The sequence below is a fragment of the Emydura macquarii genome, unplaced genomic scaffold (assembly GCF_026122565.2).
Source record: "Emydura macquarii macquarii isolate MOO-44397 ecotype Brisbane River unplaced genomic scaffold, CSIRO-AGI_Emac_v2 contig_1483, whole genome shotgun sequence".
Taxonomy (NCBI): Eukaryota; Metazoa; Chordata; order Testudines; family Chelidae; genus Emydura; species Emydura macquarii.
Window position 1 is genome coordinate 20,034,040 of NW_027131620.1, and position 25,448 is coordinate 20,059,487.

The following is a 25,448-nucleotide window of genomic DNA, read 5'->3' on the forward strand; positions in this document are numbered from 1 at the left end:
CATTTTACATAATTGCTCTTCATTTGGGTGGCCTTACGTAGTTCATGAAGACTCTCTTCCCTCTCTTGAGCTGACCGTTCATAGTATGGAATCAGTGAAATGTTAAAATAGAATTGATTTTTTTTTTTTTTTTTTTTAATTTTTAGTTATGAAACACATCTGTGGGAGGAAAGTCATGTGAGGAGTGACGTGTATTTAGTGTAAGAAGCTGAGAGAACTTTATGTGGGATGCAATGAGTGTATCCTTCAATTGGTAACTAGAAATCAGTGACTTTTTTTGTGATAGACCAGCCAGGAGTGACTTCAGTGAGTTGTAGATGTGAGAATGCTCCAGGTATGGGCTTGGTGGTTTTATTTTTATGAGCACAGATTTTTATCTAATAAACAGTTCGCATTAATTCTGTCCAGCTTTAAGAATATCAAAAGGACAAGTTCTTCAGCAGGACAGAAATGAGGGTCATATTTATGCTTTTATGAAAATTGTAATGTTACCCATTTAGCTAGTATTAACGCCTAGGTGAGACTGACTGAATTCTACATATAAGTAGAGGGTGAAATTCACGCCGGGACAGGGAATCTGCACAGAGCCCATACCTCACTCAGTTCCTAAATTAGCCTTGCAATGTGGGAGGAGGGTCGCATGGGCCACATTTGCCTGCAGTGAATAAACTAATACAGAATGGCCACTAGGGTAGGCTGGATACTGGAGTTACATTTATGCAAATCCAGTGGTTAGGAATCACCCATATTGGGTCTATTGTTACTAGTACACGGGTTGGAAGAGTGGCTTTGTTAATAAGTAGAAGGCACTCACAAATGCGATGGCCTTAGCATACTATTACTTGAAATATTGAGTCCTTCTGCAGAAAGTCAACTGGTGGTGCCCCTTCTCTTGACCCAGTGCTAAGGAGAATGACCTACAGAACCATAGTGCTAGGAACATTGGGAAGAGATGTAAATATTTGCCAGGCCTCATATGGCATCACCAAGTAAATTTCAAATGTGATTTTCTTTTTCTATAAGTTTTTTGCAGCAATTATTGTAACTCAATGTTAGTGAAAAGAAAGGAAACAGAAAACAAACTTGTGTGTGCATTATATCAACAGTGGACAGATGACATTCTCATTGGGGTTACTGAGAGGGTAACATACCCCAATCTGTGAGGACCTTTCGGTACAGTTCAGTTGGATTCATTGTTCGCTGCTACTTACGCCACTCGTGGGAGTTACTTTTCACATGGTTGAGATTTTAGTTATTGTTTAACCCTGGTTTGGGCATGTTCCTGGTCTGTGATTTGCATCAGCTATGTGGAAAATGATAGAGTGGACAGTCTCTCTAGATCTAAACTTATAACAAAACAATTTTCAAATGCTAGAAGCTGGTTTCACTATGTCTTTCAGGTATGTATTGCATTCCCAGCACAGGACAGATGATTATAGCCCTTGGATGGGCTGCATAGTTGTGTATGTAAAGTCTCAGGTATGTTTGATTTTTATTACATCTTGCTGGGTGGATGAGAGGAGGAGGAGGGAATTGCCATCCAATTAGCAGCGTTTCTATAGCACAAGTAGGTGGGGCTGTGGTATTGCTTTCTTTGCAATCAGCTGCAGATGTAACACAAGGAATTACAGCAACTCCCTTGCTCTGTGACTGTCAGAGATATACCGATGGACTGCTGCTGCTGAAAGAAAACAACCATTGATTTCTCTCGTAACCTAGACCATGGATAAACTTGAAAAGCCTGGTTCTGGGTTTGCCAGAACTCGGATTCCCAGACCTCAAATTGTATTGCAACCCATCCAGCCTTCTGCCCATTCGCAGGTCTCTGGCATTTGCAGGTACTGAGTGCCCACATTTTGGAGTAACTTTTTTACTGTGTGGTTAAGTTTTGATCAAAAAGCAGGATGTAGAGGTAGGACAATATTGCACCTCAGAATAATGTATAAATGAGTGGAAACAAGGTGAAACTGAAGGAAATACAAACAAGAGTAACTAAGAATTCTTTAAAAACACGATTTGGCCATTTTGATCTTCCATAAATTCTCATATACTATTTTAAGCTTAATCAGTGTCACATAAGTATGCTTCTTGGCTCTGACACAATAAACCTTCAGAATCAATGCAGCAAACTGTTTATACAAGGGGAGGAGGGAGAGAGGGAAGCATCACAGGGGACTAACCTACAGGATCAGAAAACTTCCTCATCCAAGATTCAGAAATAAAGCTGCATTTCTAATTGTTTAATGTTTTATAACCATTCTCTACAGTTGTCAGTTAAATTGAACACAGGAGACAGGAATGGTGCATTTTTATACAATACTTAGTGTATGTGTTAGTCAATGAGTCTGCGTTACACTAGTTTTATAACATAAAACTAATTGATTACTAAACCAGATTGATTTGTGTTTGACAGAGTTACTCTTGTTGTCTTGACCTGCTGTATCATATTAAAGTAGTGGTTCTCAGCCAGGGGGTACGCATACCACTGGGGTATGCGGTGGTCTTCCAGGGGGTACATCAACTCATCTAGATATTTGCTGACTTTTTACAACAGGCTGTATAAAAAGTCCTAGTGAAGTCAGTGCAAACTAAACTTTCATACAGACAATTACTTGTTTATGCTGCTCTGTCAATACAATATTTATATTCCAATCAATTTATTTTATAATTATATGGTGAAAATGTAAGCAATTTTTCAGTAATAGTGTGCTATAACATTTCTGTATTTTTATGTCTGATTTTTGTAAGCAAGTAGTTTTTAAGTGAGGTTAAACTTGGGATGCACAAGACAAATCAGATTCCTGAAAGGTGTACAGTAGTCTGGAAAGTTTGAGAACTGTATTAGAGCATCTTTTACTGGAATCTGCTAGTTAGCTAACTTACCACTTTGTACCTACAATATACACCTGCTGGAAAGAGAACCTCTATTTAAAAATCATGCCTCTGTTTGAAAATGTGGTGATGTTAGGATAATCTAATTTGTTTTACCTGAGAGGGTTTACAGGAAAAATATATGTTTTTTTGTTTTTGTTTTGTTTTGTTGTTTTTTTTCCTGTATAATCAGTCTGAGTCTTTCACATAGCAACAGAAGAGGAAAAGGAAAAAACCTGTTTGTAAAAACTGTTGGGTATGGGAGATGGGCAGATATAATTTTGGAAATTACTTTAGATTCCACTTCTTTTTAAAAAAAACAAACAAACAAATGGACTAGATTCCAAGTCACCAGTGTTTCTTTGAGACTGGTGTCAAGGGGTTTCTTTTAGGACAATTGGCTACTGAATATTTTGAACTCTGTATATTTTGAAAAACCACTTACCCAGCTGCCTCAGTTTCTAATTCTCCAGACTGCCAAAATAAGATTGAGCAATACAGACATTAAGGTGCTAGGGTAGAAGTAGTTCTCATTAAATTTAAATAATAAGTTGAAGGCAGAATGCCAGCTGTTAGTTAGAAACACTCATTCAGGTCCAGCAATCATGTAAGCCACTTAACTCTTGTATAACTAATACTCTACAGTAGTCATATAGACACAGAATTTGATTGCTGTACCGTGAAGGTAACGTTTGTGCAGTGGTAACTATGGAATGTGTATTTGATTGTCATTAAGATACTTATCATTTTACCCAGTAATGGTACTCTTGTTACCATTCTTCCCACGTACTCATGGAAAAGAGCTATTGATCCACGTTTCCTTCCCTGAGTGCACCTCTCTCTATTACCTCTAACCCTTCTATTTAAATCTGGCAGACAAAGGCCATGTGTGAGTATTGGTGAATTTCCTCTTTTTTGCATGCTGGAAGCCAGCTGCTTAGTATTCTCTGAGCTCTAGAACTTGCTAAGTGACATTCCGTAAGATGACCAAGCTGCACACAGGAACTGTTCATGCACCATGAACAATTGCTGAGGTTAACCTGTCCTTGGCAGTTGTTTAGATAAACGTCTGGGAATGGTTACCAAATTGTGGAGTCTTCTGTCTCTGTGCAAAGTCAACATTTTTTACTATCTCAGCATGTGGGACAGTATGTGTCACTAAAAAATTGTCGACCCAGCTATGTAGCCCGGGGTGAAAAATCCATACCCCAGAACAACATAGTTAAGGTGACCTAACCTCCCAATGTAGACAGTACTAGGGCAACAGAAGAATTCTTCCCTTGACCTAGCTACTGCCTCTTGGGGAGATGGATAATCTATAGCAACTGGAGGAACCCCTTCTGTCGATATAATGAATGTCTACACTGAAACACTGCATTGGTGCAGCTGTGCTACTGTAGTGGTTTAAGTGTAGACATAACGTGAGCAATCCAAGTAAGGAGCTTATGTTTCTGCCCTTCCTGTTTTCCACTGTCTCTAAATCTCTTAAGCATGAAGATTAACTTGATCCTTCAGTGTATCCTCCTTTGGTCCCTTTTATTTTATTTATTTATTTATTTATTTATTTAAATACTGTTGGTCAGTAGTTAATTCACATACCCTCCTTGTAGCCTCTTGCCACTTGTAACCTCTTGCCGATGGTTCCCAGCTTTCTTGAGCAGTAAATTATGCTTCTCTATTCTCTCTGGTTTAATGCACAGTGAAGAAATTGGCCAGCTTCTGGAATGGGTTACAACAGGAAATGACTGGTGCTGCAGAGTTATTTCATAGTAATTACTACACCGATTAAGCAGGTGTTCAACGTTAGGATAGTTGTAAGGCAAATTAGAAACATACAAACCACGTTATATGTATCTTTGTCATTCCAAGGAGGCTTTCCTTTAATAAATGAAGGGCCAAACAGAAAATCATCCTTGGCATACCCTCCTAGCACCATTTCCCTGAGGATCTCAAAGCATGTTAACACACAGACTAGCTTCCCCACTGAGAGAGAGATAACTATTGTTCCCTTACACATGGGAAGGCTCAGGTTCATAGAGATTAAGCATTTTGTTCAAGGTTGCACAGCGGAGATGGGAATAGAACCAAAGTCCTTTACTCTAACACAGAGGCAGCATGGTCTACAGTTTGAGCAGAAGTCTAGGAGCCAGGAAATGTTGACTCTCTCTGATCTTTGTCAAATCACTGAAACTCTGTGCTCCAGTTATCTTGTGTGATTTGAAGTTATATCCTCATTACTCCCATTTGCATGGCAAGATGGTAAATAATTCATAATTGCTTGTGCGGTTTCAGGATGGCTCAAATTGACTTTTTTTTTTTTTTTTTTAATCCATTTTTTATTTAAATAAGATTTAAAAAAATTAAATTAAATGCAGGTTTATTTTTAAAAAATATATTTAAAATTTAAGTTTGAAATTGAATTGAAATTGAATTTAAGTTTGAAATTGACAACTTTTATTAAGGCCTAAAATTATTATAATCTATTAAAATCATTTCAATTAAATTTCAGAAAATAATATGAAGCAGTACATATTTGCTGCCAGGTTTTAAAGAAAGTCAAAACAATGAACTAGTGGAAGAGTTTGGTTTGCATGCTAAACCAGCTTTTGACAGCAGTAGCTTCTTCTGCAGGTACAGAGAGAACATCTTCTTTATTCCAGTTTATTTATTCAACTAATTAAATCAATTGGGAGTTGAGAAGGCAAGAAAGCTTGTTTTTCCTCTTTCCATCCATGAATAAAAGGTAGTCAGGATGAAATGTACCAGTTCTGAAATCTTGAAGGACATGGTGGTCAAAAACAATCCGTTCACTTCGCTAACTACTTCCTTTGTTTAAATACAAAATGTATCAATTATGTTTGTTAGTTTTATTTAATAGTGGTGGGCAAATCTCATGTTTCCTTCACCTCTTGTTTTGGTTATTTCCCTTCTGTACCGCCACACCCTTGGTGTGTCATGGTAGCCTTCTTCGGGTGTAACCCAGAAAGGAGAGGACTGAGGTACAGTTTCCCAGGCCTTGAGTAATTTTAGCAGGAAAGTTTAACTTGCTCTTAAATCGGCACTGCTGAAGGGCGGGTTGGAGGGATTCGGATCTGGAAGACAAAGAATTTTCATTGTTTGGATGCAGCAGAACAAGTTGGTCTAAGGATGCACTTTTTAGGCAAATTAAGGCCTCATATTTCCCCATCTCATGTTAAGCAGGGCGCGATAATTTTGCCACAGTTCTCTCCCTGCTCTGATTAGAGTTGTGGGGTGAGAGGCCGGTAGTTGGGACACACTCTCCTTTTCTTGGAGAAGACTCAGACAGATCAGGGGAAAATTGTGCAGATAAGTCCATGTGTGCTAGGTGTGCCACGCCCTTAGAATATGTGGTGTCTGCGGAGGTCCTGTGTGAAAGTGAAGAAATTGCTTTAAAAGAGCAGCCCAACACCACCTCCAGCGCTGTGCTCTCAGCTTTGATGTGCTGAGGGACCATCAGTGGGCTGAAATGGATGAAGAATGTGTCAGGATGAGGGCAGCTGAAGCAGAAAATGCCAGCTCCAGAGCTGTTGCCAGTTTAGAGGAAGGCCAAGCTGAGACAACTGTCATGTCTCTGAGCATAAATTAGAATCCCCTAGGCCAATGGAGGTAATAAAATCCCAGCTAGTGTTGCTAGTGCCTAAGTGTTGCAAGTCTACAGTCTTATGGCCAAGCAATCTTGATAGAGTACTTTGATGCAAGCATGAATGCTGCGGCTCAGACCCTGGGTTGTGGGTGATCTGCATATAGATAAGTCAGGGGAGGTGTGTGTAAAGGTGACTTAATGCTCAGCTTTGCACTGTCCTGCACCTGGTGCCTCTTGTTATGCAGGGCTGACCCACTTGTGCTGAATTAGAGAAGCCTGGGGGCAGCTCTAACTTTCACTGGCTTCAAACCATTGGATCAGCATAGCCTACAGGAATCTTGACCATGCCCCTTTTCCTTGAAATGCCAGCAGGAGAGAGAGGACAATATAGAAGCCCCTACACTTGTTCTATGACTTTGGAGGCTTGCTCTTGCACTGGGCTGATCCTCCCTGAGTGGATTATGCTGGCACTTGTTGGCGATGTACCCAAAAACCTGATCTTGAAACTGCAATGAAAGATGGGGATGCCACCATTAATTCAGAGTTCTGTGTACATAGAAGCTTCTAACTCATGGTCTGTAGTTGGCTAAATAGCCTACAAACTGTCTTAATGATGTATCCTATTATTTGTCCAGCTATCACTTTTAGATGGGAGTTGTTACCAGCAGCTATTCCTACTCCCTGAGGGAGCTGACAGCATCTTTTACTGCTATTGCTATTATTATTTTCATGGAACAATCTCAGGGACTGATTCAGCCCAGTTCCCACTGAAGTAAATAAAAAGATGATGACTTCAGTGGGAGTTGCATTGAGCCCTATATCTTCAGTATTCTGATGACAGATTTTGGAATTGCACCTGCTGTTGCTGAGACTTATAGGAAGAATGAATGAAATATGTTTCATGTAACCACCTCCTCCTGGAAGAATGTTAAACTATTTGTTCTTTCTATAAATAGACAGCCTTGACATTCCATAGGCCAGATCCTCAGCTGGGGGTGTTCTGCAGAGCTCCATGGACAAAAACGTCTTGTCTGCGAAGACAGCAAACTGCCAGCTCCATACTCCATACACATGGTCCAGACCCTCAGTTGGTTATCAGTAGACAGAGGTTATGCCTGTACAGCAGAGAACGTGGCTGGCCTGTGCCAGCCAACCCAGACTCAGGCTGCAGGGCTGTTTCATTGCTGTGTAGACTTCTCGGCATGGGCTGGGACCTGGGCTCTAGGACCCTGTGAGGTGGAAGGGTCCCACCAGGCCCCAGCCTGAGCTCGGACATCTACATAGCACTGAAGCGACCCCACAGGCTGAGCCCCCTCAACCTGAATTGGCTGGCACAAGCCAGCTGCAGGTGTCTAGTTGCTGTGTAGACAGACCCTTAGAGGAGTTAAATTTTGACTTTCCTGTTCACAAAGCCTATTGTAAATTTTTAAAATTAATTGTTCAAGGTAAAGGCTGTCTGTACGAAGATGTCATTTTTCCTAGAAAGTATTTGGAAAAGGTAAATCAGGGCAATATGAGTGTATGTACAAAAAGGCCAGGCGGGTAAGGTAATATCTCACCAACAGAAGTTGGTCCAGTAAAAGATATTACTTCACCCACCTTGTGGCGGTGTTGATCCCAGGATATTACCATGACAACAGCACTGCATGCCAAAAAGAGCAAAGCATGTGAGACTTTTCTGCTGAGACAGCCCCTAGAAAGAGACGAGCTCTAGCTACTTTGAAGACCCTTTTTCTGCTTGCCAGCCATTCGACTCTGGAGTGGGATTGTTGTATTTCTCTCTTGTATGATACTGCGGTGTGAACTTGTTAACCACTGATTGGATTTTATTCATAGATTAAAAGACCAGAAGGGACCATTGTGATCTAGTCTGACTTCCTGCATACCACAGGCCAGAGAACTTCCCCACAATAATTCCTAGAGCAGATCTTTTAGAAAAATATCCAATCTTGATTTAAAAATTCTCCATGATGGAGAATTCACCAGGACCCTTAGTAAATTGTTCCAACAGCTAATTACTCTCTCTGTTAAAAATTAACCCCTTATTTCCAATCTAAATTTGCCTAGCTTGAACTTCCAGCCATTGGATCATGTTTATATCTTTCTCTGCTAGATTAGAGAGCTCTTTATCAAGTATCTGCTCCCCGTGTAAGTACGTACAGACTGTAATCAAGTCACCCCTTAACCTTCTCTTTGTTAAGCTAAATTAAAATAGCTTTGGCATGAATCCATCTTGTACAAGGTGATCCATCATAAATGATGTTATGTCCTTTCCTTCTTGCTGTTCTTTCTTCCTATCCCTCTAAACACTATAGGAACAGCAGTTACATTAGCATGGAGTTACATTTTTCTCCTTCCTTTACTCCAATGGTCAAAATTGAAAGGAGGGTAAATTTGCTTGGGTTTAGTGTTGATGCCTATTGTATTAGTATGGGAGCAATTAGATTTATTGTAAAAGCACATAGGAAAATGAACCCATTGAAGAAAATCTGACTTCATATTTTAGCAGTGTGTAAAGCAGTGGTTTTCAGATGTTCTGACCATCTGTCAAACGCTGTTTCAGAAATAGGGTAGACTCAAGGCATTGTAATTTGCATACGCAGGCTCTCATTTTAGAATGACCAGTCGTCCTGATATTAGGGGCTTTGTCTTACATAGGCAACACTTCTCCCCCTCTCCCATCCATATTTTTCACACTTGCCATCTGATCACCCTATCTTGTTTGCATATGCAAATGTCATCCGGGCATGAGGTCCTCATCTGTCAGACAGTTGAGAAGTAGTATGGCCTGGACTACAAAAAGGTTATGGACCTCACAGTTGTACCAGCCAGATTGTTTTGGCTGTCAGTCTCTCTAACGGGTGAGTTTTGTTGTTATGCTGTCAAACCTCAGAGACAACTGGTAGCATGAGTTGAGGACAATGCTTTCAATTAACTAAATTTGGGATTATAATGGACAATGAAACCTGGTTTTTAAAGACTCATGCTTTTGCCTGGACAATGATAGTTTAATCTAAGCTAAGGGTAACAGGCAGCCAGATCAATATAGTGGCTACAAGTGACTTTTTGTGCACTGAAAATCTTTTTTTTTTTTTAATAAATAAAAAAAAAAGTTGTACAATTTTTTTTTCAAAAACATTTAAAAAAAAACAAACCCCTTCTGAATCAAATTAAATCATTCAGTTTTCTGCAGGATTCCATTCATCTTCTCAAAATTAGCTACCTTAGTTGGTTCTCAACTGGTTAGTCAATCAATTCAGGCTTTGCAACATTGAGTCAGAGTGCTATAAGACATTCTCTTTGGAATGCAGGGTGCAGGAATCGCAAAGTGAAATTCTAGGGCCATTGTGATGCAGGTGGCCAGACTGCGTGATCACAATGGCCTCTCCTGGCCTCAAAATCTATGAATCTATACGTGAATAAATCTGACGCCTGAAGTGGCCTATGTAAACGTGCTGGCCGAGAACCTTTGCTTCATTAAGCTTCCTAACTCAGTGAGATGGGGTGGTATCTGGGATGGGCTTGTGCCGTACTGAACTCCAGTGTGAGTTAGACCAGCTTAGATGATGTCCTTAAATTAGGGGCTATGGTCCTGCAGGAGCCATAAGACCACTGGATGCTGCCTGTGCATTGCATCTTATCCCTACTCCAACTCCCTACACCCAGCTCCTTCCTTCCCCCCACCCCCCACACACACATTGAAGGGAAAGCTTAGCTGGCCAGCCCTGGCTAATTTTCAGCCTTGTGGCAGAGCAAAGGGGTCAGAATGCAAAGGAGAATCTATCCTGCTGTGAGCCCCTGTGAGATGATCTGTCCTGTGTGCCGCTCTGTTTCAGAACTCACTGGTACGCCTCTTCATTAGGATTTGTACGAATGGCTCCAGGCTGAAACTTGGAAGCAAATGAAAGAGAGCTTAGTTTCCCACTGCATGAGCCTCCTACGTTTCCTTTAATCCTGCGCTCCTGTGCCAGCTGATTGTTTTGGAGGTTTTTACTGACCTTGAGAGATAAATTGAAGGCCAGCAAGAGACCTGCTTCTTTTGAGACCTTCAGTTGTTTCCTCTAAAAATTAATAGCCTCTCCTATCAAATTACCAACAATCAATTCCTGCTTTCCCCTTCTCAAGAACTGTTCTTTTTTCCACACTGAATGCTTGTTTTTTCAAATCTGTGGTTTTGTCGCCCTGCACCCTGCCGACTCCTCCCCTCTGAGTTAATACATTTTTGTGTTCAAGTTTCTTTCGCATTAGTTTCAAACTCCCTCTTGCCTGTTTGCTTCTTGGTGCCAGGAGTCTCTCTGGGCCTGGCTCATCTCCTTGGAAATATTTCTAAGTTGAGTGGTGTCTGTCTTACATTTTTTTAATATCTGGAAGACTTTGTCCTCTCCTGCCTTTTCACCACCCCATGTAGGTTTGGAACAGTTTTGAAATGTGCCATATTTTTTTGGCTTAGACTTGTAGCCAATGTCTCCTTTTTGAAGTAGTTCAGAACAACAGGAGGAAACCTTTTTATTAATGCATCTGATGAATAAGTGAGGAGTTTGCAATACAGAAAGGCATTGAGCAAGTGGGGCAGAAGTCCCAGGAGCTAAAACCCCATTAAGAGCAGCTCTCTGGATGGAACAATGTAGTGCTGGAACAAAATGAAGACACAGCAACGCTGTTTTCTTATCAGGTTCAGAAGAGTTTGGGTTATGTGAGTGTTTACGGTGCACTTTGTTTTGTGTTTGGCAGTGTATTGCTGATTAAAAATGACACCGTGTCTTACTATTCTAGTACCAAAAAAATGCACTGCAGGCCCAGGGGGCCTGTGACAGCTTTGACGTCTGATGCCTTACAAGCCACCAGTTTTAGGAAGAAGAGCTGTTGGAAAGGGGGAATCCTTTTTTTCCAGTGGTGTTGTGTAAAGCATTTCTTTCTGGCCCTTGTAGGCTCTTGAGAGATTGTGCCTTTAAAATTCATGTCATTCCAGTTATCTGATTGCCTCCTATTCCCCTCCCTAATTTCTTACCATCGCACCACGAGGCCCAGGGTTGACCGGAGTGTCTTAGAGGAGGGTTAGTGAGATGACATCCCATGCCTCGCTGTCCCTGCACAACTCTGCCCTGTCTGACTTACTAGGTCCTCTTCAGCACAGCACTCAAACGTGTGCCTAAATCCCATTTCATATCCATGCTTTGCCAGTGTTGGGGGCCTCATTCTCTTGTTTTGGCTGTTTTTCCCATAACCGAGTTAGCACTGTTTTTCATGCTATCCCTACCGTGCAGAATGCCCCTCTGAACTGATCCTTAAGGCTGTGTCTTTTCCTCTCCAAGATACTTACAAGACACTGGCTTTTTCCCCTTTTGGTTTGCTTCGTGCAGAAGACTGGATTGACATGGCTCAGATCACTATTTCTGTAGGAGGATCCCCATTGGAATGAAAAGCAACATCCACAAAGGAGTAACTCCATCTGGTGCTGCTGCCTTGCGGCTAGTTCTTGACTGAGCAAAGGCCAGGGAAGAAAACTCTGGATCAAATTTGCTGGGTTGAAAACTTCAGGTGGTTGGCACTGCAATATAGCTCTGCCCTTCAGCATCTCCTGCGGCTGTGCTGGCTTCCAAACATGATGGCTTTCAAGCCTTTGGGCCTAGTCAGTGTCACTTTGATCCTAAGCCAGGCCTCTGCCTCCTTACTTTCTGCCTTTTCATATGTGCCGAAAATTCAGCTACAGTGGTTGCCCTCTTCAAACCCGCTTGTTGGAACCTGAGGACAATGTGCATGGGTACGTCAAATAGCCCAGAGGAGGTCAACAACCCTAGAAAGACTGCTATCATTGACAGACCTGGAGAAATTTGATAGCGATGTAACCACTTGCTCTGAAACCAGATTAGTTGGCCCAGGCTCTTTACATGTGATGCATAACCTTTTTTTTTCTGGCATGGCAAAGCAAGCAAGGTCACTGTGAACACAGGGTGGATTTTTCAGTAAAAAAAACTCCTTAGTGTACCTATGGCCGAATGTCCCGTTGCGACATATGACATATCACGTCAGCTATAGGTGGCCTTGCCAACATCATCAGTGTATATATGCCCGAACAGTATATATTTCAAGGAAAAGGGGCATGGTCAAGATTCCTGTAGGCTATCGCAGTATATATTTCCTTGAAATGCCAGCAGGATGCTGGGTGCTGGATAATGAGGTTCTCAACACTGAAGATCCTGGCCTCCATGAGGACACTGGCATTAGTGCAGCAATCCTCCCATTTTATGTTGAGGGTCTTCTGGAGAAAATGCTGGTGCTGGCTTTCCGGGTTTTTCAAGTGTTTTCTGTTGGTCATCCAGGTCTCGCAGCCATAGAGGAGAGTTGAAATTACCATCACTTTGTATACTGAGAGTCTAGTGTGTGTTCTGATAGAGCGCCCAATCAAGGATCGATGTCCCATTGTGCTAGGTGCTGTACAAATACAAAATGAAAAGATGGCCTGTGCATCAAAAGCTTACAGTCTAACTTCACATGTGATGTCAGTGGGAATGGAACTCATGGATATCTGTGGACTAGATTCAGTGAGGAAAATGGTGGTGTCAGTTACACATCAGGTGTAAACAGGTCGGGGAAAAAAGGGATGGTTCTGTGTTTCTGGGGTTGGCGTGGGAATCATTGTTAGTGTAATTAACATGGACCTAATATATTGTTTCCCTCCCACTCCTTCACTAGCTTATCTCCTGTCTAGCTGACAGCATGGCTAGCAGGTTGGTAGACCCTTCTGTGCTACAGAGGTGAGGGGCTGGCTCTTGATGTGGGATCCCATTCTATAAAATTGTGTGGATAAATGAGGCTTGTCCTGTGAGGGACAGAGGAAGACAAGGTGATGTGTCCTCAATTCAGTGTCTGGATTCCCTTGTACACCTTATGTTTTTATTTTCTGTAATGGGTTCAAATGTAGATTCAAGTCAGGTGGTTTTGTGTATATGTATATATATTTAAATATAATTATGTGTGTGTGTGTGTGTGTGTGTGTGTGAGTGTGTTTAAATGTAATTACTTGTACACATTTACATATAAATATCTGTGTTGTGTATGCAGATAATTTTTTCTCTGTGTTCCTGACTCCAGTTTAATTCCACTTTGAAGAGCCGTGAGCTGTCCTTCCCCCCCACCCCCCCTCTCTAGAATTACTACTTTGGTGAACCCAATGATCCCTGTAGAATGATAAACAGATCTTATCACTGAGGCAAGAACTTGATCAAATAACCATTATTTTCATTTGGAATTGGTGCAGGGGAATACCAAGCAGAACTACTCAATTTTGGGCAAAGGGGAAGGATATTTCTTTTTTCATCTTCCCAACCCCTACCATAGTATGCTCGTTTCCTCTTCTTAAGAGTTGGTTATCAGATCCCTTTCATAAACATTTCTCTCCTGTCCAGGGGACTTCCCAAATATGCAAAGCTAATCTCTTACTTTGAAACTATCAGAATAATACAACTTTCAACAGCTGGGGAGGGGAAGCGATTGCTCATCGGGGGATGGCTGGATGAGCTAATAGGGCTTTACAATCTTGAACTTCTCTTTCATGGAATCACAACAATGTAATCTTTGTTCTGTACGTTCTAGCTGCTTTGGTTCTTTTACAAATTCCCATTATTACCAGTCCCAAATGTTGAAAACAAAAAAACCCCCATGACTTGGGTCCCAAAAAATCATGATTAGCTTAAACACAGGATTTAAAAAAATATATTGGGGTCTTTCTATTTGCCTTTTGTATTTTGAGCCTTTCGGGTTTTTGCCTTGACCATGCAGGCACCAAAAAAAATTTTTTTTTTAAATGAAAGTTGCGTTTTTCACATAACCATGTGACTGCAGAAGCTGGCACTTCAAGGAAAACACCAACCATTGTGAAACTTGTAATAAAACTGCAAGAGTCAGCAACACTGACTTTTGCCTATCGAGCTAGTGACAACCCTCTGAAATGCAAAGAATTTGATAATGGCAAAATCTCTGTGATATAACTTAGAGGTTATTATAATACTAGCTAGTATGTTACAGAGGGCTAGATCAGTTTATATGGGTTATGGTACAGTGCTACTCTCCTTTCTTTGGTTGTCTTTGCTGTATATATTGCTTGCACTACAGAGGTTTACATTCTGAGTCTGGAATGATCTAAAATCATTCTTTCCTTCAAGAAGATTGGGAATATCTATGGAAATCAGGCAAGCAAGCACTGACCACCTGGTGGAGGGGTTGGGGCTCACTATCAAGCTGTCATAGCCATTGTGAAAAATCTAAGTCTGTTTTAATATTCTTCTCTTGCTTACTCTGTATGCTGGGGCAGTGTTAATGTTAAAATCCTCATTTCCTGACACTATGCCTGGGGCATCTTTTTATTGTTAAAATAGATCAAGTTTCTTTGATTAAAGTGTAACGACCTCCTGCTCAGCATATGACTGGAGAGTAATGCTGGTCTCCATATTTGTGGGAATTGAGGTTTTATAACCTAAGGCTTGTCTACTCTGTGCTGGCAAAGCGTACTAAAGGGATGTGATTTGTAGAGCTCTCTAACGTCCTGTGTGCTAATGCCCCACATAGACTCTGCTGGCATGCTCTAAAAGGTACCTAGTTTGCACTAATGTAGTCTCGTTTTCAACAGGACTGCAGCATTCTTTGAGGAGGCCTATAGCTTAGCTGAATGGAACTAGTTGAGATCTTGTTACCCCGCACTTACACCAAAGGGTGTTCCATATTAGGTTGTTGGAAGGACAATCCAAGGAAACTTGCATTGTTACTACTGCCACTCACGTCATACTGCATGTAGCTAGACTAATTAATTAGCTTATTTCCAGCCTTCAACCTCCTATTATCACTAAACACAAACAATAGGACGTCTAGCACTTATCTTTATTTGGTTGTTGCAGTCATTAATCATGAAGTGTTGATGTGTTCTCACTAAGCGTGAAAGTTGAGCCCAGATATCAATATATTTCATTTATTTCCCTCCTCTCTTAGCACCAGAAATTGCCCCTGCAAAATGAACCAGTTTCCTCAGAAGAGTTCCCCGGAGTCCCCATTGTTGGAGTGCATGAATTCCAGAGCAGATTCTTTGGACAGCTTGTCAATGGACAATTTTTGGCTGGAGGTGGAGAACATCAAACAGAGCACTGAAGCGGAGCAAGAGGAGTGCAACCTTGCAGATGTCAAAACTCCAGAGGGTATGTCACTGGGAATATGGAGGGAGGGAGCAACGGAGAGGAAAATGTATGTTGTTGACAAAGAATAAATTTCACTGGATAAATTTTTGAAAAATACCCATGTACTAGAGTCATTTTGAACATGGGATGTAGGCTCCAAAGTCACTTAAGTACATAGGTACTTTTTGATAATTTTACACAGGAATTTCCCCCCCTTCATCCATAACTGAAAAGTACCACCCTATTGCCATTTTGGGAGGGAAGAGGGAGAAGCAGCCATTTTGTTGAGGGGAAAAGGGCAAGAAGATGCTGGGGTGCAACAGGAATTGTGCAATATAGCCTCATCCATGGTTAAGCATTTAAAGTAAAAGCTTTATTTGCATAACATAGTTCAACTGTAGATGCAAGGTGCCAAATTTCCAAACAGTCTCCATCAGCTGCAGCTACATTCACTTGGCCTGTGCAAATGAGCCCTTGTGTTTCCAAATTGGATACTTATGTTCATGGATATATGATTTCTGTTTGTGAAAGTTTGTGCACACACATGTGGGGTTTGTTTTCGGGTATGCTAGGGCTGCGTTTGTGCATATGTGCTGAAAATTGAGAAAAGCCATCCTCTTACAAAAAGGTGACATTTCCTTCTTTCATCTCTTTTGTGTATTGGCATCTTTTGAAGAAGAGGAAAAATAAAAAAGATAGCCCTAGTAAACAGCCAGGGCAGTTAATCCATTGATAATGTGGTTTCCTTTAGTAGGAAGTCTAAAAGTGAACATGTGAATGGGAGTGTTTCTGTTGGCAAATAATGATTAGGACAATTAGGACATACAGAGCAATTTGGATGACTTGGTAAACTGGGCCCATTCTAACAGAACGCTTTGCATGTGACAGTATTTAAAACTAGGAACAAAGAATGCAGCCCATGCTTATAGAATGAGCTACTGTATCCTCAAAAGCAGAGACTCTAGAAAGGATCTAGGGGTCAGAGTGGACAAGCAACTAAACATGAACTCCCAGTATGATGCTGTGGCAAAAAGGGTGAATGCAATCCTTGGTTGTATAAACAAGGAAGTAGTGAGTAGGGCCAAGGAAGTGATTTTTACCTCTGTATATGTCAGCAGTGAGACTGATACTAGAATATTGCATTCAGTGCTGGGGTCTACATTTTTAAAGATGCATAAAAAATGGAGAGGGTGCAGAAAAAAAGCCACAGAAATAATCCAAGGTTGAATAAAAGGCCTTAAAGTGAGAAACTTGAGTTAAATCTGTTTAGTTTATCAAAAAGAAGATTAAGAGGATGCAATTACAGTGTGTAAGTAGCTATACAAGGAAAAATACTGTGTACTAGAGGGCTCTTTAATCTAGCAGAGAAAGGACATAACAGGAGCCAATGACTGGAAACTTAACCCAAACAAATTCAAATTAGAATTAAGGTACACATTTTAACAGTGCAAATGATTAACCATTGGGAATAAACTAGGGAAGTGATGGATTCTCCATCTCTTGATGTCTTCAGGACTGGGTGCTTTTGTGAAAGATATATGGTTTAGTCATATACAAATTACAGGGCTCAATACAGGGGTAATTGAGTGAAGTTCTATCACCTGTGTTATACAGGAGGACAGACTAGATCTAATAGTCCCTTCTGGGTTTGAAATCTATGAATTTCCTAATACGCTCTTAAATTCATGTTCTTTTGAAATGGTTTCTCCTTGCAGTCAGTGCAGACCACTAGATGGCATTGTAGCATGAGTTCTTCCAAGTTTTGTTTAACCAAGGAGAGCACTGAATGGTTATTTTTTTTCAGATTGAGAGGTGCAAAGGAATGGTCTTGATTCCAGACTCCAGTTTAAAGCGCTGCTGAGAAAATAAACGCTGCAGGACATGTTGGAGCTTAGCAAATAACAAATAACGATAAACAAAATATGAAGGCTGTGCACAGATGAGGCGCTACCCAAAATGCTGACACAAATGAAAAATATCCTGGTTCTTTCCTGAGAGGAACTGGTTTCTCTCATTTGGAAAAATGAATCATAGAACTCCCCCACAAAGTGTCAGCAGGGTACTTATATTCACCAAGCATGTAAGATTGGCAGACGCCTTCTGTTTATTTGGCTCTCCTGTTACTCCCAAAGCCCCCCATGAATCCTTCTATGGCGGGGAGGGGAAGGCTGCAGCTTTCTCCATGCCTCTGAAATTGTATTTTAGTCAGAACCTGTTCATCGTGCTGCCTCCCCAGTCCTCATGGTTCATGAGCTTCAGTGCTGGTAACTGCCCCAGCTAGTAACTGTCCCAGTCACAAGTATGTAGATTTAAACGAGCATTTTTTTTTTCCAGAAGGAGAATATGATACAATAAAAGGTCAAGAACTCGTGTGTTGTAGAAAGCAGAGCGGGACTGGCACAAGAGTGATGTTACAAAGAGTGTGAGATTACTGAATCTCAGAAGTTCTTTGTCTTTTGCCCATCTTGATGCTCAGTGACTCTGCCATATGCCTAAGAAAGGGGACTGTGCAAGGGAAAACCCTCTCCCCTTAAAGCTTCTCTAAATCTTTGAAATCCAGATGTCAGAAATTTCTCTTAGCTTTTGGGATTACAACATATTTTAGTCCAAAACAGGATGGATTAAATCTCCTGAGGTAATTCAGAGTAAGGTTCCTTTATGACTACTATTTTTGGCTAAATTATATCTCAAAAGATGTGTTCATTGTGGTCAATATTCTCTTTAAATTCTCAGATCCATGTGGCTTCCTTAAATTACATATTTACCTTCACTCACTGGAAATGTTGCCTGCCTAGCACCTATGCAGCTTGGGTCAGCCTTTAAATGATTCTCCAAATTGAATCACCAAGGCCAGACTTTTGCGAACCTGTGAACTGGACAGTTCCTCCCAGTGGAGTTTCCCCGACAAATAACCCATGTTACTTGCTTCCTTTCATGCCAGCAGTAAATGTAATTTAGCCAAAGGATATTAAATGGAAATTATTTTAGATGACTTATATCCAAGATACTTTGGATCCATTGGATACGCTAATAGGTTTAATAGAAGACCATAAATCAGACACCTAATTAGCTATGTGTCCGTTTTTTATATCCTGTTATGGATTGGGATTGGAAACTTTGAGTGCCAAAATTACACTGACATTTCTCCTCACCCCCAGAATTTAACAAATTGAGGCCCTGTTTGCACACCTTGTTCCCACTGACTTCAAAACTTAGGACTTTTGTCAGAATAAGGTGTTTAGTGCAAGGCTGTTGAATTAGATTGAGGTTCTTCATGTATTTGCAGGATTGGAGCCTTAAACATATGAGTTCCCATTGAATTCAGTGGCACTACTCATGTGCGTAGGTGTTTATAGGATTGGGGGAGTTCATATAGAGCTGGCTGAATTTTTGTTGTCAGCTTTTTCCAGAATAAATGGCACTCTGACAAAATGGGAACTTTTGCAAAACATATAAAATAAAATAAAATAAAATTTTCACTTCACTGATATTTTTCACTGGGGGGGGGGGAGAAAGACTTCCTCATCAAGTTGACCCACAGAATAGTAAATCTAGACTACATAGCAAGTGATATTTGTTTCTGTTCTATTTTCACCAAGTTAGAAATAAAATTTAGCTTAAAAATATCCTGCAGCTATGACTCCATAATAACCTGTCTCCTCTTTCTTCATTATATAGGTTCCTTTACTTCAATACACTTCTTTTTAAGGCCATGTGGTGAGATGTTAGCTTTTTATCCAGTTGTTAAAGGAATTTAATTTCACAAGACTGGGATACTTCCTGTAAAAGCAGACGTACAATATAATAGATTTGACTGTCCTGGTTTGATTGAGCAGCTGTCACAGGAGAGGAAATATCAGTTTCTATCAGAGGAAATGCAGGAACAAATATTCTGTCTTTAGTCAGTTCAATAGCGATTTTTCGGCCAGATCTGTAAATGGATGAGTGCAGAACGTTTGCGAGCCTCCCTGTAGTGAATAAATGTGGCGTGCAGAGATAGGGTTAAGGAGGAAAGGAGGTTGCATGGCATACAGTGTATTAAGGCTGAGGCACCACATTAATATTTTTATCCTCAGAGTTCAAACGGCTGCCTCATTCACATAGCACTGTCTGACCTGTACACAGAATGAGCCATGCAGGAAAAATGTGCCAGGTTAAGTTTGTGCAGGAAACCCTTACTTTGGGCATATCCAGACTTCTGAGAGCTTCACTTTGGACCCATAACATGTTTTGACTGTAGTCACATTTTTTAAATGGATACAGTCATAAATTAAACACACAACTTAATTCTACCTGCATGTAGAAATACTGCAAGGATGTCTGGGGCCACTTAAAATGTACTGGCAAATAAACTATGGTGATAAAAGAATAATGTTACTGCACCAAGTGTTTAAATAAAAGAAGATTAAAATTGAATCCAGCCAGAGTCTGGATATATCTTGGGGAAAATCTACCTATGTATCTAGCTGTTAAAGGAACAATCTAACTAGAAAGAGCATAAAAGCCACATGGGAAATATCAGGTGTTGTGGTTTAAAACAGAGCTTTTCTCTGGATTGTTCTAGGAAGCTGTCAGTGGATCAGATTCACTCCTGGAGTGAACTGGTGCCAACCCCACTGAAGTCACCAAGTGGTATGCCTTATGGTGGTGTGCCAAGTGGTGGCTGCCTTATGCCAGGGCAGAATTTTGCCCAGGAAGTTCCTCTGAGGCCGGATGGTGGCTGGCAGCTGTGCAAAGAAATGGGAGAGCCCAAGTTTCCCCACCCTTGAAGTCCACACAGGGTTCAGCCATAAAGTCCTTGGACTGTCAGAGTGTAAAGATTGTTCCCTACTGATGACCTATGTGGCATTAGCCACCTCAAAGAGGATATGGTGGTAGCAGGGCCCTCCCTCTTCTCTCCACTGCTCACTGGAGCTTCCCAGCTGCAGAGGATCATTTATGATGCAGCTTTTGCTATGGGCATGTCCCTCCCCCAACACTAAATGAAATGGGGCAGAGGTGGGTTTGTGCCTTCCTCAAACCCAGTCTCTCCTGGTGTCCCCCTGGGTTGAGGTGGCTTAGATCCATCTCCAATCCAAGCCCTCTAGGTTTCACAAATCAGTAGTTCAAGAGAAGCAACCCTTGAGGGACCCAAACGGAGTGAGCCGTTGGGATTTTTGGCAGGTCTGACAGTCTTTCTAGCTCTGTTTTGTCCTGATGTGTATGTGTTAGTTTGCAGTGTCGCCCTGCTTTCTCACAGACACTGCCTTTCTCTTCATCCCTTGTCTCTCAGAGGGAGAAGCTGAAGCTGAGTGGCTGCAGGATGCAGGCCTCTCTGACCTAATTGGGGACCACACCTTGGACAATGGCAACATAGTGCTGCTCTCCACCTTGACCAAGACCCAGGCTGCAGCTGTGCAGCGAAGGCTGGACACTTACTCGCGGTCGCGGCGGAAGAAGAGCAAACCGCCCGTGCGTGATGTCAGAGACATTTTTGGAGGGGCCAACTCTGAGGTATGTTGCTTTACTGACTTCCAGAATATTTCCATGTGTTGTAGCAGCTGCCTTGGCCGTCTGGCTCTGTGGGGTTATCTGACTCTGAACTAGCAGCATTTTGCCTGTGAGCCTAAATGGAAGTGTAACTTGCAGAGTTGATGCCTCAGGTTACAGTAAAACAATGCTATGGGTAGCAGGTCCATAAGGCCAGGGAAAGCTTAGCCTTCCCAGACAGCTAGGAATGGCCCTGTCCCTTCCTGCTGCATTCCCTGGACAGGGGCGCCATGCTGAGCCAGCCACTCCTGTGCTCACCAGCCTCTCCCCTGTCCCGAAGTGGACTGATGGGGGCCTGGGCCGGTGCTGTGGGGCTGGGGTGGACTGGCGCTAGGGTGGGTGAGCTAGGGCTTGGGCTAGCCGGGCCCAGCACTCCGGAGCTGCTGGAGGGGGGGAAGCCAGGGCTCAGTCAGGCCAACAAGAGTGGGGCTCTGGTCACTGCAGGGCCCTGGGCATGAGCGAGGTCTGGTGGGGAAGAGGGCAGAGCCTCTGGTGACAGGGGCGGGGTCGGGGGCGGTAGCATCCCTGAACGGCAGTTCACACACCGCCCGTGAGAGAACCTAAGGATTTAGAAACTTCACTTGTAGTCAGTGTGGTGCTAGTGAAAGGTAGCAGAATAGCAGCTCTAGGGCCCGAAGACCTCTCTAGCCACAGCACAGGAATGGCCTGGGCAACAGCAACACAAGTTTTCCAGCCACTGTTCTGCCGGTATGCCTTAAACCTTCCCGCATTGAGGGTCTGTTTCAGTGTCCATAGCTTTCCTGCAGACTACCAACAAGCATCTTAGTTAATGTCCTTTGTGGTGGGGATCTTTGTCATGTTGGATACCTGTCGCCTACGAACTGCCTAAAAGTTGCTTTCCATAGCTTGTAACTCCATTGGCTTCTTGTTGCTAACAATGTTGGTCAGATCTGAATTCATGACATGCTCCGTGTATGACTTGTGACAACGTTAGTATTTTATTTGTATTCCAGAGGTGTTAGAGGCCGCAGTTGAGATCACAGTACCACTGTACACAGTTCTTGCCTCAGAGAGCTCATAGTCTAAGTAGACCACATAGACATAAAGGGTAGGGGAAAGAGGTATTCATTCACAATTTGGTTTGGAGTTTGGGACCAGTGCCTAGTCAGGAGGGAGAGAATGGATCATAATATAATACATGCTCCATTTAACAAGTTCCTGAAGATCTGGATTAATTGCTCCTTTGGATTAATTGCTCCTTTTCCAATTCATTTGCCTTCAGAAACTTGCTAGTATCAGTCTTTCAGTCTTCTTTAAAAAGCATTAGGCAGATAGTACAGTCCTTAACCCTACCCCAAGTCCCTGGAAAGTGGACTTGCTAGTGAATTCACCCAGGGAGTTTACCAAATAGAAATTACCTAGTTCCTTCCTTCCCACTTCTGCCTTTTAAAGATTTGGAATACTCATTTATACAAGCTGATCTTAGCCTGGTATCATCCCTCTGTAACTCATACCTTTCCCAGCAATGAGCTGTTTCTTTCATACTTCTCCAGATGACCTTTCTGATAGGTTTCAAGTGAATACACTAATCGTATAAAAGTCTATTTAAATACAAGCTGGAAAAATAAACTAGTGTCACCATAATATAAGGCTGAAAGCCAATTGCCGATGTTATCTATAGCTTTCTTACTGTTCTTTATATAGAATTATCTCAATCATGCTTAATTGCACACAGACATGGTTGTGCATAATGTTGTACCAATGCAAACTGTTCTTGTTCATGCACAAGTGAGTGACAGCGCACACAACCATTTTGCACGTGCAATTACAGTAACTTTTTGTGCCAGGGGTCCAGTATAATTGCCTCTGAAAATTTGATGCTGAATGTTTTAGTTTTGATTTATCAGCAACAAATGTAATGTAATCCAATTGGCTCATTTGAAATGACTCCATTTTCCATTGCTTCCAAAGCATTTGCTGAGCTTATATCAGTCTCCAGTGTACATTTGATACATTGCTAATGTTTGCATTTGATAATCCGTGCAACTGAGATCCAACTTCATGTGTTAAAATATTTGGTATAATGTGTGCACATTCAAAGATACTAGACCTGCCTATTTAACTATTTTAGCTTTTAACTTGATAAAAAACAGACTGTTCCATCTCATTAGATTCCTAGACACCATTCTACAGACTCTGGCTGGAGCCATTGGAACAATTCATGTTTTCTCTGTCTCAATATTGTTGGACTTCAAAGCTTTGCAGTCACGTGTTTAAGATCCCTAATCATTAGCAGAATGTACTGGACAGATTGTTAAAGCTAAAAACTGCAAATAAATATATTTTAAAGAGAGCTATTTGGAAAATCGTTCCTCCTTTACTGACTTGCTGTGACTGTGATCACTGGAGGGGCTTTACTGAGAATGCTCAGTCAGGGCAAACTGCAAAGAATAGGGCAGACGATCCCCAAAACTGGTAATTTATTCTAATAATTAGATTCACCAAGCCAGTAACGAAACTGCTTCTATAATACCTTACTAGTTTCCAAGATGTTAAAATGCAGTTCCCTTTAAGCAATCCAGCCTTTGGCTCCCACTTAGATAGTCAAGTGTATATAGTGAGGGTTATTTAAAATCTTATTCACCATATATAAATTTCTACCAATCCCAAGAGAGAAGACACATTACCCACCAGGTCAATGAATATTTCAGATCTTACCTGAATGCACGCTTACATACAGCCAATTCTTGTTAACTAATCTAAGATTTATTAAAACAGAAAAGAAGAAGAGTTACTGTGGTTAAAAGATCATTACACATATAGATATGAATAAAGTTCTTAGGTCAGTTTCATAGCAGAGATGGTGAGGCTGTTGATTAGTAAAAGTCCTAGAATCAGTTCCATGGGTTATAGTCCAATAGTCAGTCCATGTGCAGAGTTTGTTCAAATTTTTCCATGAGAATTTGCAGATATAATCCAGAGTCAACCTGGAGACCTCAGTCCTTCAGGCTTAGACTTTCCCTGTCAAAGTTTAAGCAGTTCTGAGATAGTAAGGATCAAGCCCCAAGTCCCTGTATAGCTGAAGTTCAGCTGATTAGCCTCTTCTCAGCAAATGATCATAGCAGGCGTTCCTTGGACGAAGAATAGGTAATATACATTGTAGTTTTGAAGCAAATCTCTGTTTCCTAGACACACACTGGTAACTAGTTGCCTTCATTAGCATAAGGCAAATAACCATTCAAGCAGTTCACAAGTAGTGTTACAATGTGGAGTCACAGATTTCAAAGAGAAATGAAGACAATAATATTATTACACCACCAGTCCCATCTAAATAGTAATATCCCCTTTGATCTCTGACTCAGTAGAATACAGTAATGAAATATCATAGACAGGAACAGATGTTTAGCATCTTTAAGCTAATTAGATCACATGGTTAAACTTCAAACAAGATATAGGTAAACACAAACAAATACAATTAGTATCTACTTCTGCTTCTCTAACAATAGAAGTCTACATATTAACGTCTAGTCTACTTAACATGGGTTTGATAACTATCTACAAGAAATGGCTTGTGTATCATTTCAGTACTTTTCTACTATGTCCTTAAAGGTTGCCTGTAGTTCAATCAGGCTGCTGGTTGCTTAGCCCTCGCTGACTCAGCATCACACTTGCCAAGACCTGAATTCCATATTTCTGGGTATTCCCCCCTCCCCTTATTGCAAGAGAAGATGAAATCATAAGCACTTAAAATACAAAAAGGAAATTGAGCTGTTCTCTTTGATGTATTTTGCAATTGCAGCGGACATACCAAATCCTCAATTCAGGTAATTCTAAATAAATACACAAATTGCTCTTTAATGTTTAATTATTCCTGTTTGTTGTTCTGGGGTGTTAAACAGCTTGTAAAATGTCTCAGTTGCCGTCCTTTTACAGGCCCTGATCCAAAGTCCCATTGATTTCAATGGGCTTTGGAGCAGACCAGTTTTTTTCACAGAACATTTTGAATGTTGAGCCAAATTCTGCCCTCCAGTGCAAGTGTGAGGTTCCTGCTGAAGGCTATGGGAGCCCTGTACAAACAAAAATACTTCTGTCTTTCTGGCACTTCCATAAACAAGAGCTCTCACAATACCCTTTTGTGTGGATGATGAGTATTATCTTCCCTTTACAGATAAGAAAACCGAGGCACAGAGAGGGTAAACTGATTTTTTTCCCCACAGGCACACAGGAAGTTCACTGCATCCTGAATCATGAACCTAGATCTCTTGAGTCCTAGTTCAGTGTCTTAACCACAAGATTATCTCGGAAAAAAGTCAGTGTAG

General features: G+C 41.4%; 1 protein-coding gene across 5 annotated transcripts in view; it reads left to right on the top strand.

Moving 5' to 3' along the window:
• The window catches only part of ARHGAP40 (Rho GTPase activating protein 40), a 68,914-nt gene that overhangs the window by 24,097 nt on the left and 19,369 nt on the right, over positions 1-25,448 (top strand). For 4 of the 5 annotated variants that reach the window (XM_067554409.1, XM_067554412.1, XM_067554411.1 and 1 more), the window contains exons 2-3: positions 15,458-15,660; positions 20,912-21,132. In XM_067554409.1, the coding sequence (XP_067410510.1) occupies positions 15,458-15,660; positions 20,912-21,132 (424 nt within the window). Of the gene's footprint in view, positions 1-1,670; positions 1,839-15,457; positions 15,661-20,911; positions 21,133-25,448 lie in introns of those variants that run through there. The other variant, XM_067554413.1, reaches the window with a different exon arrangement.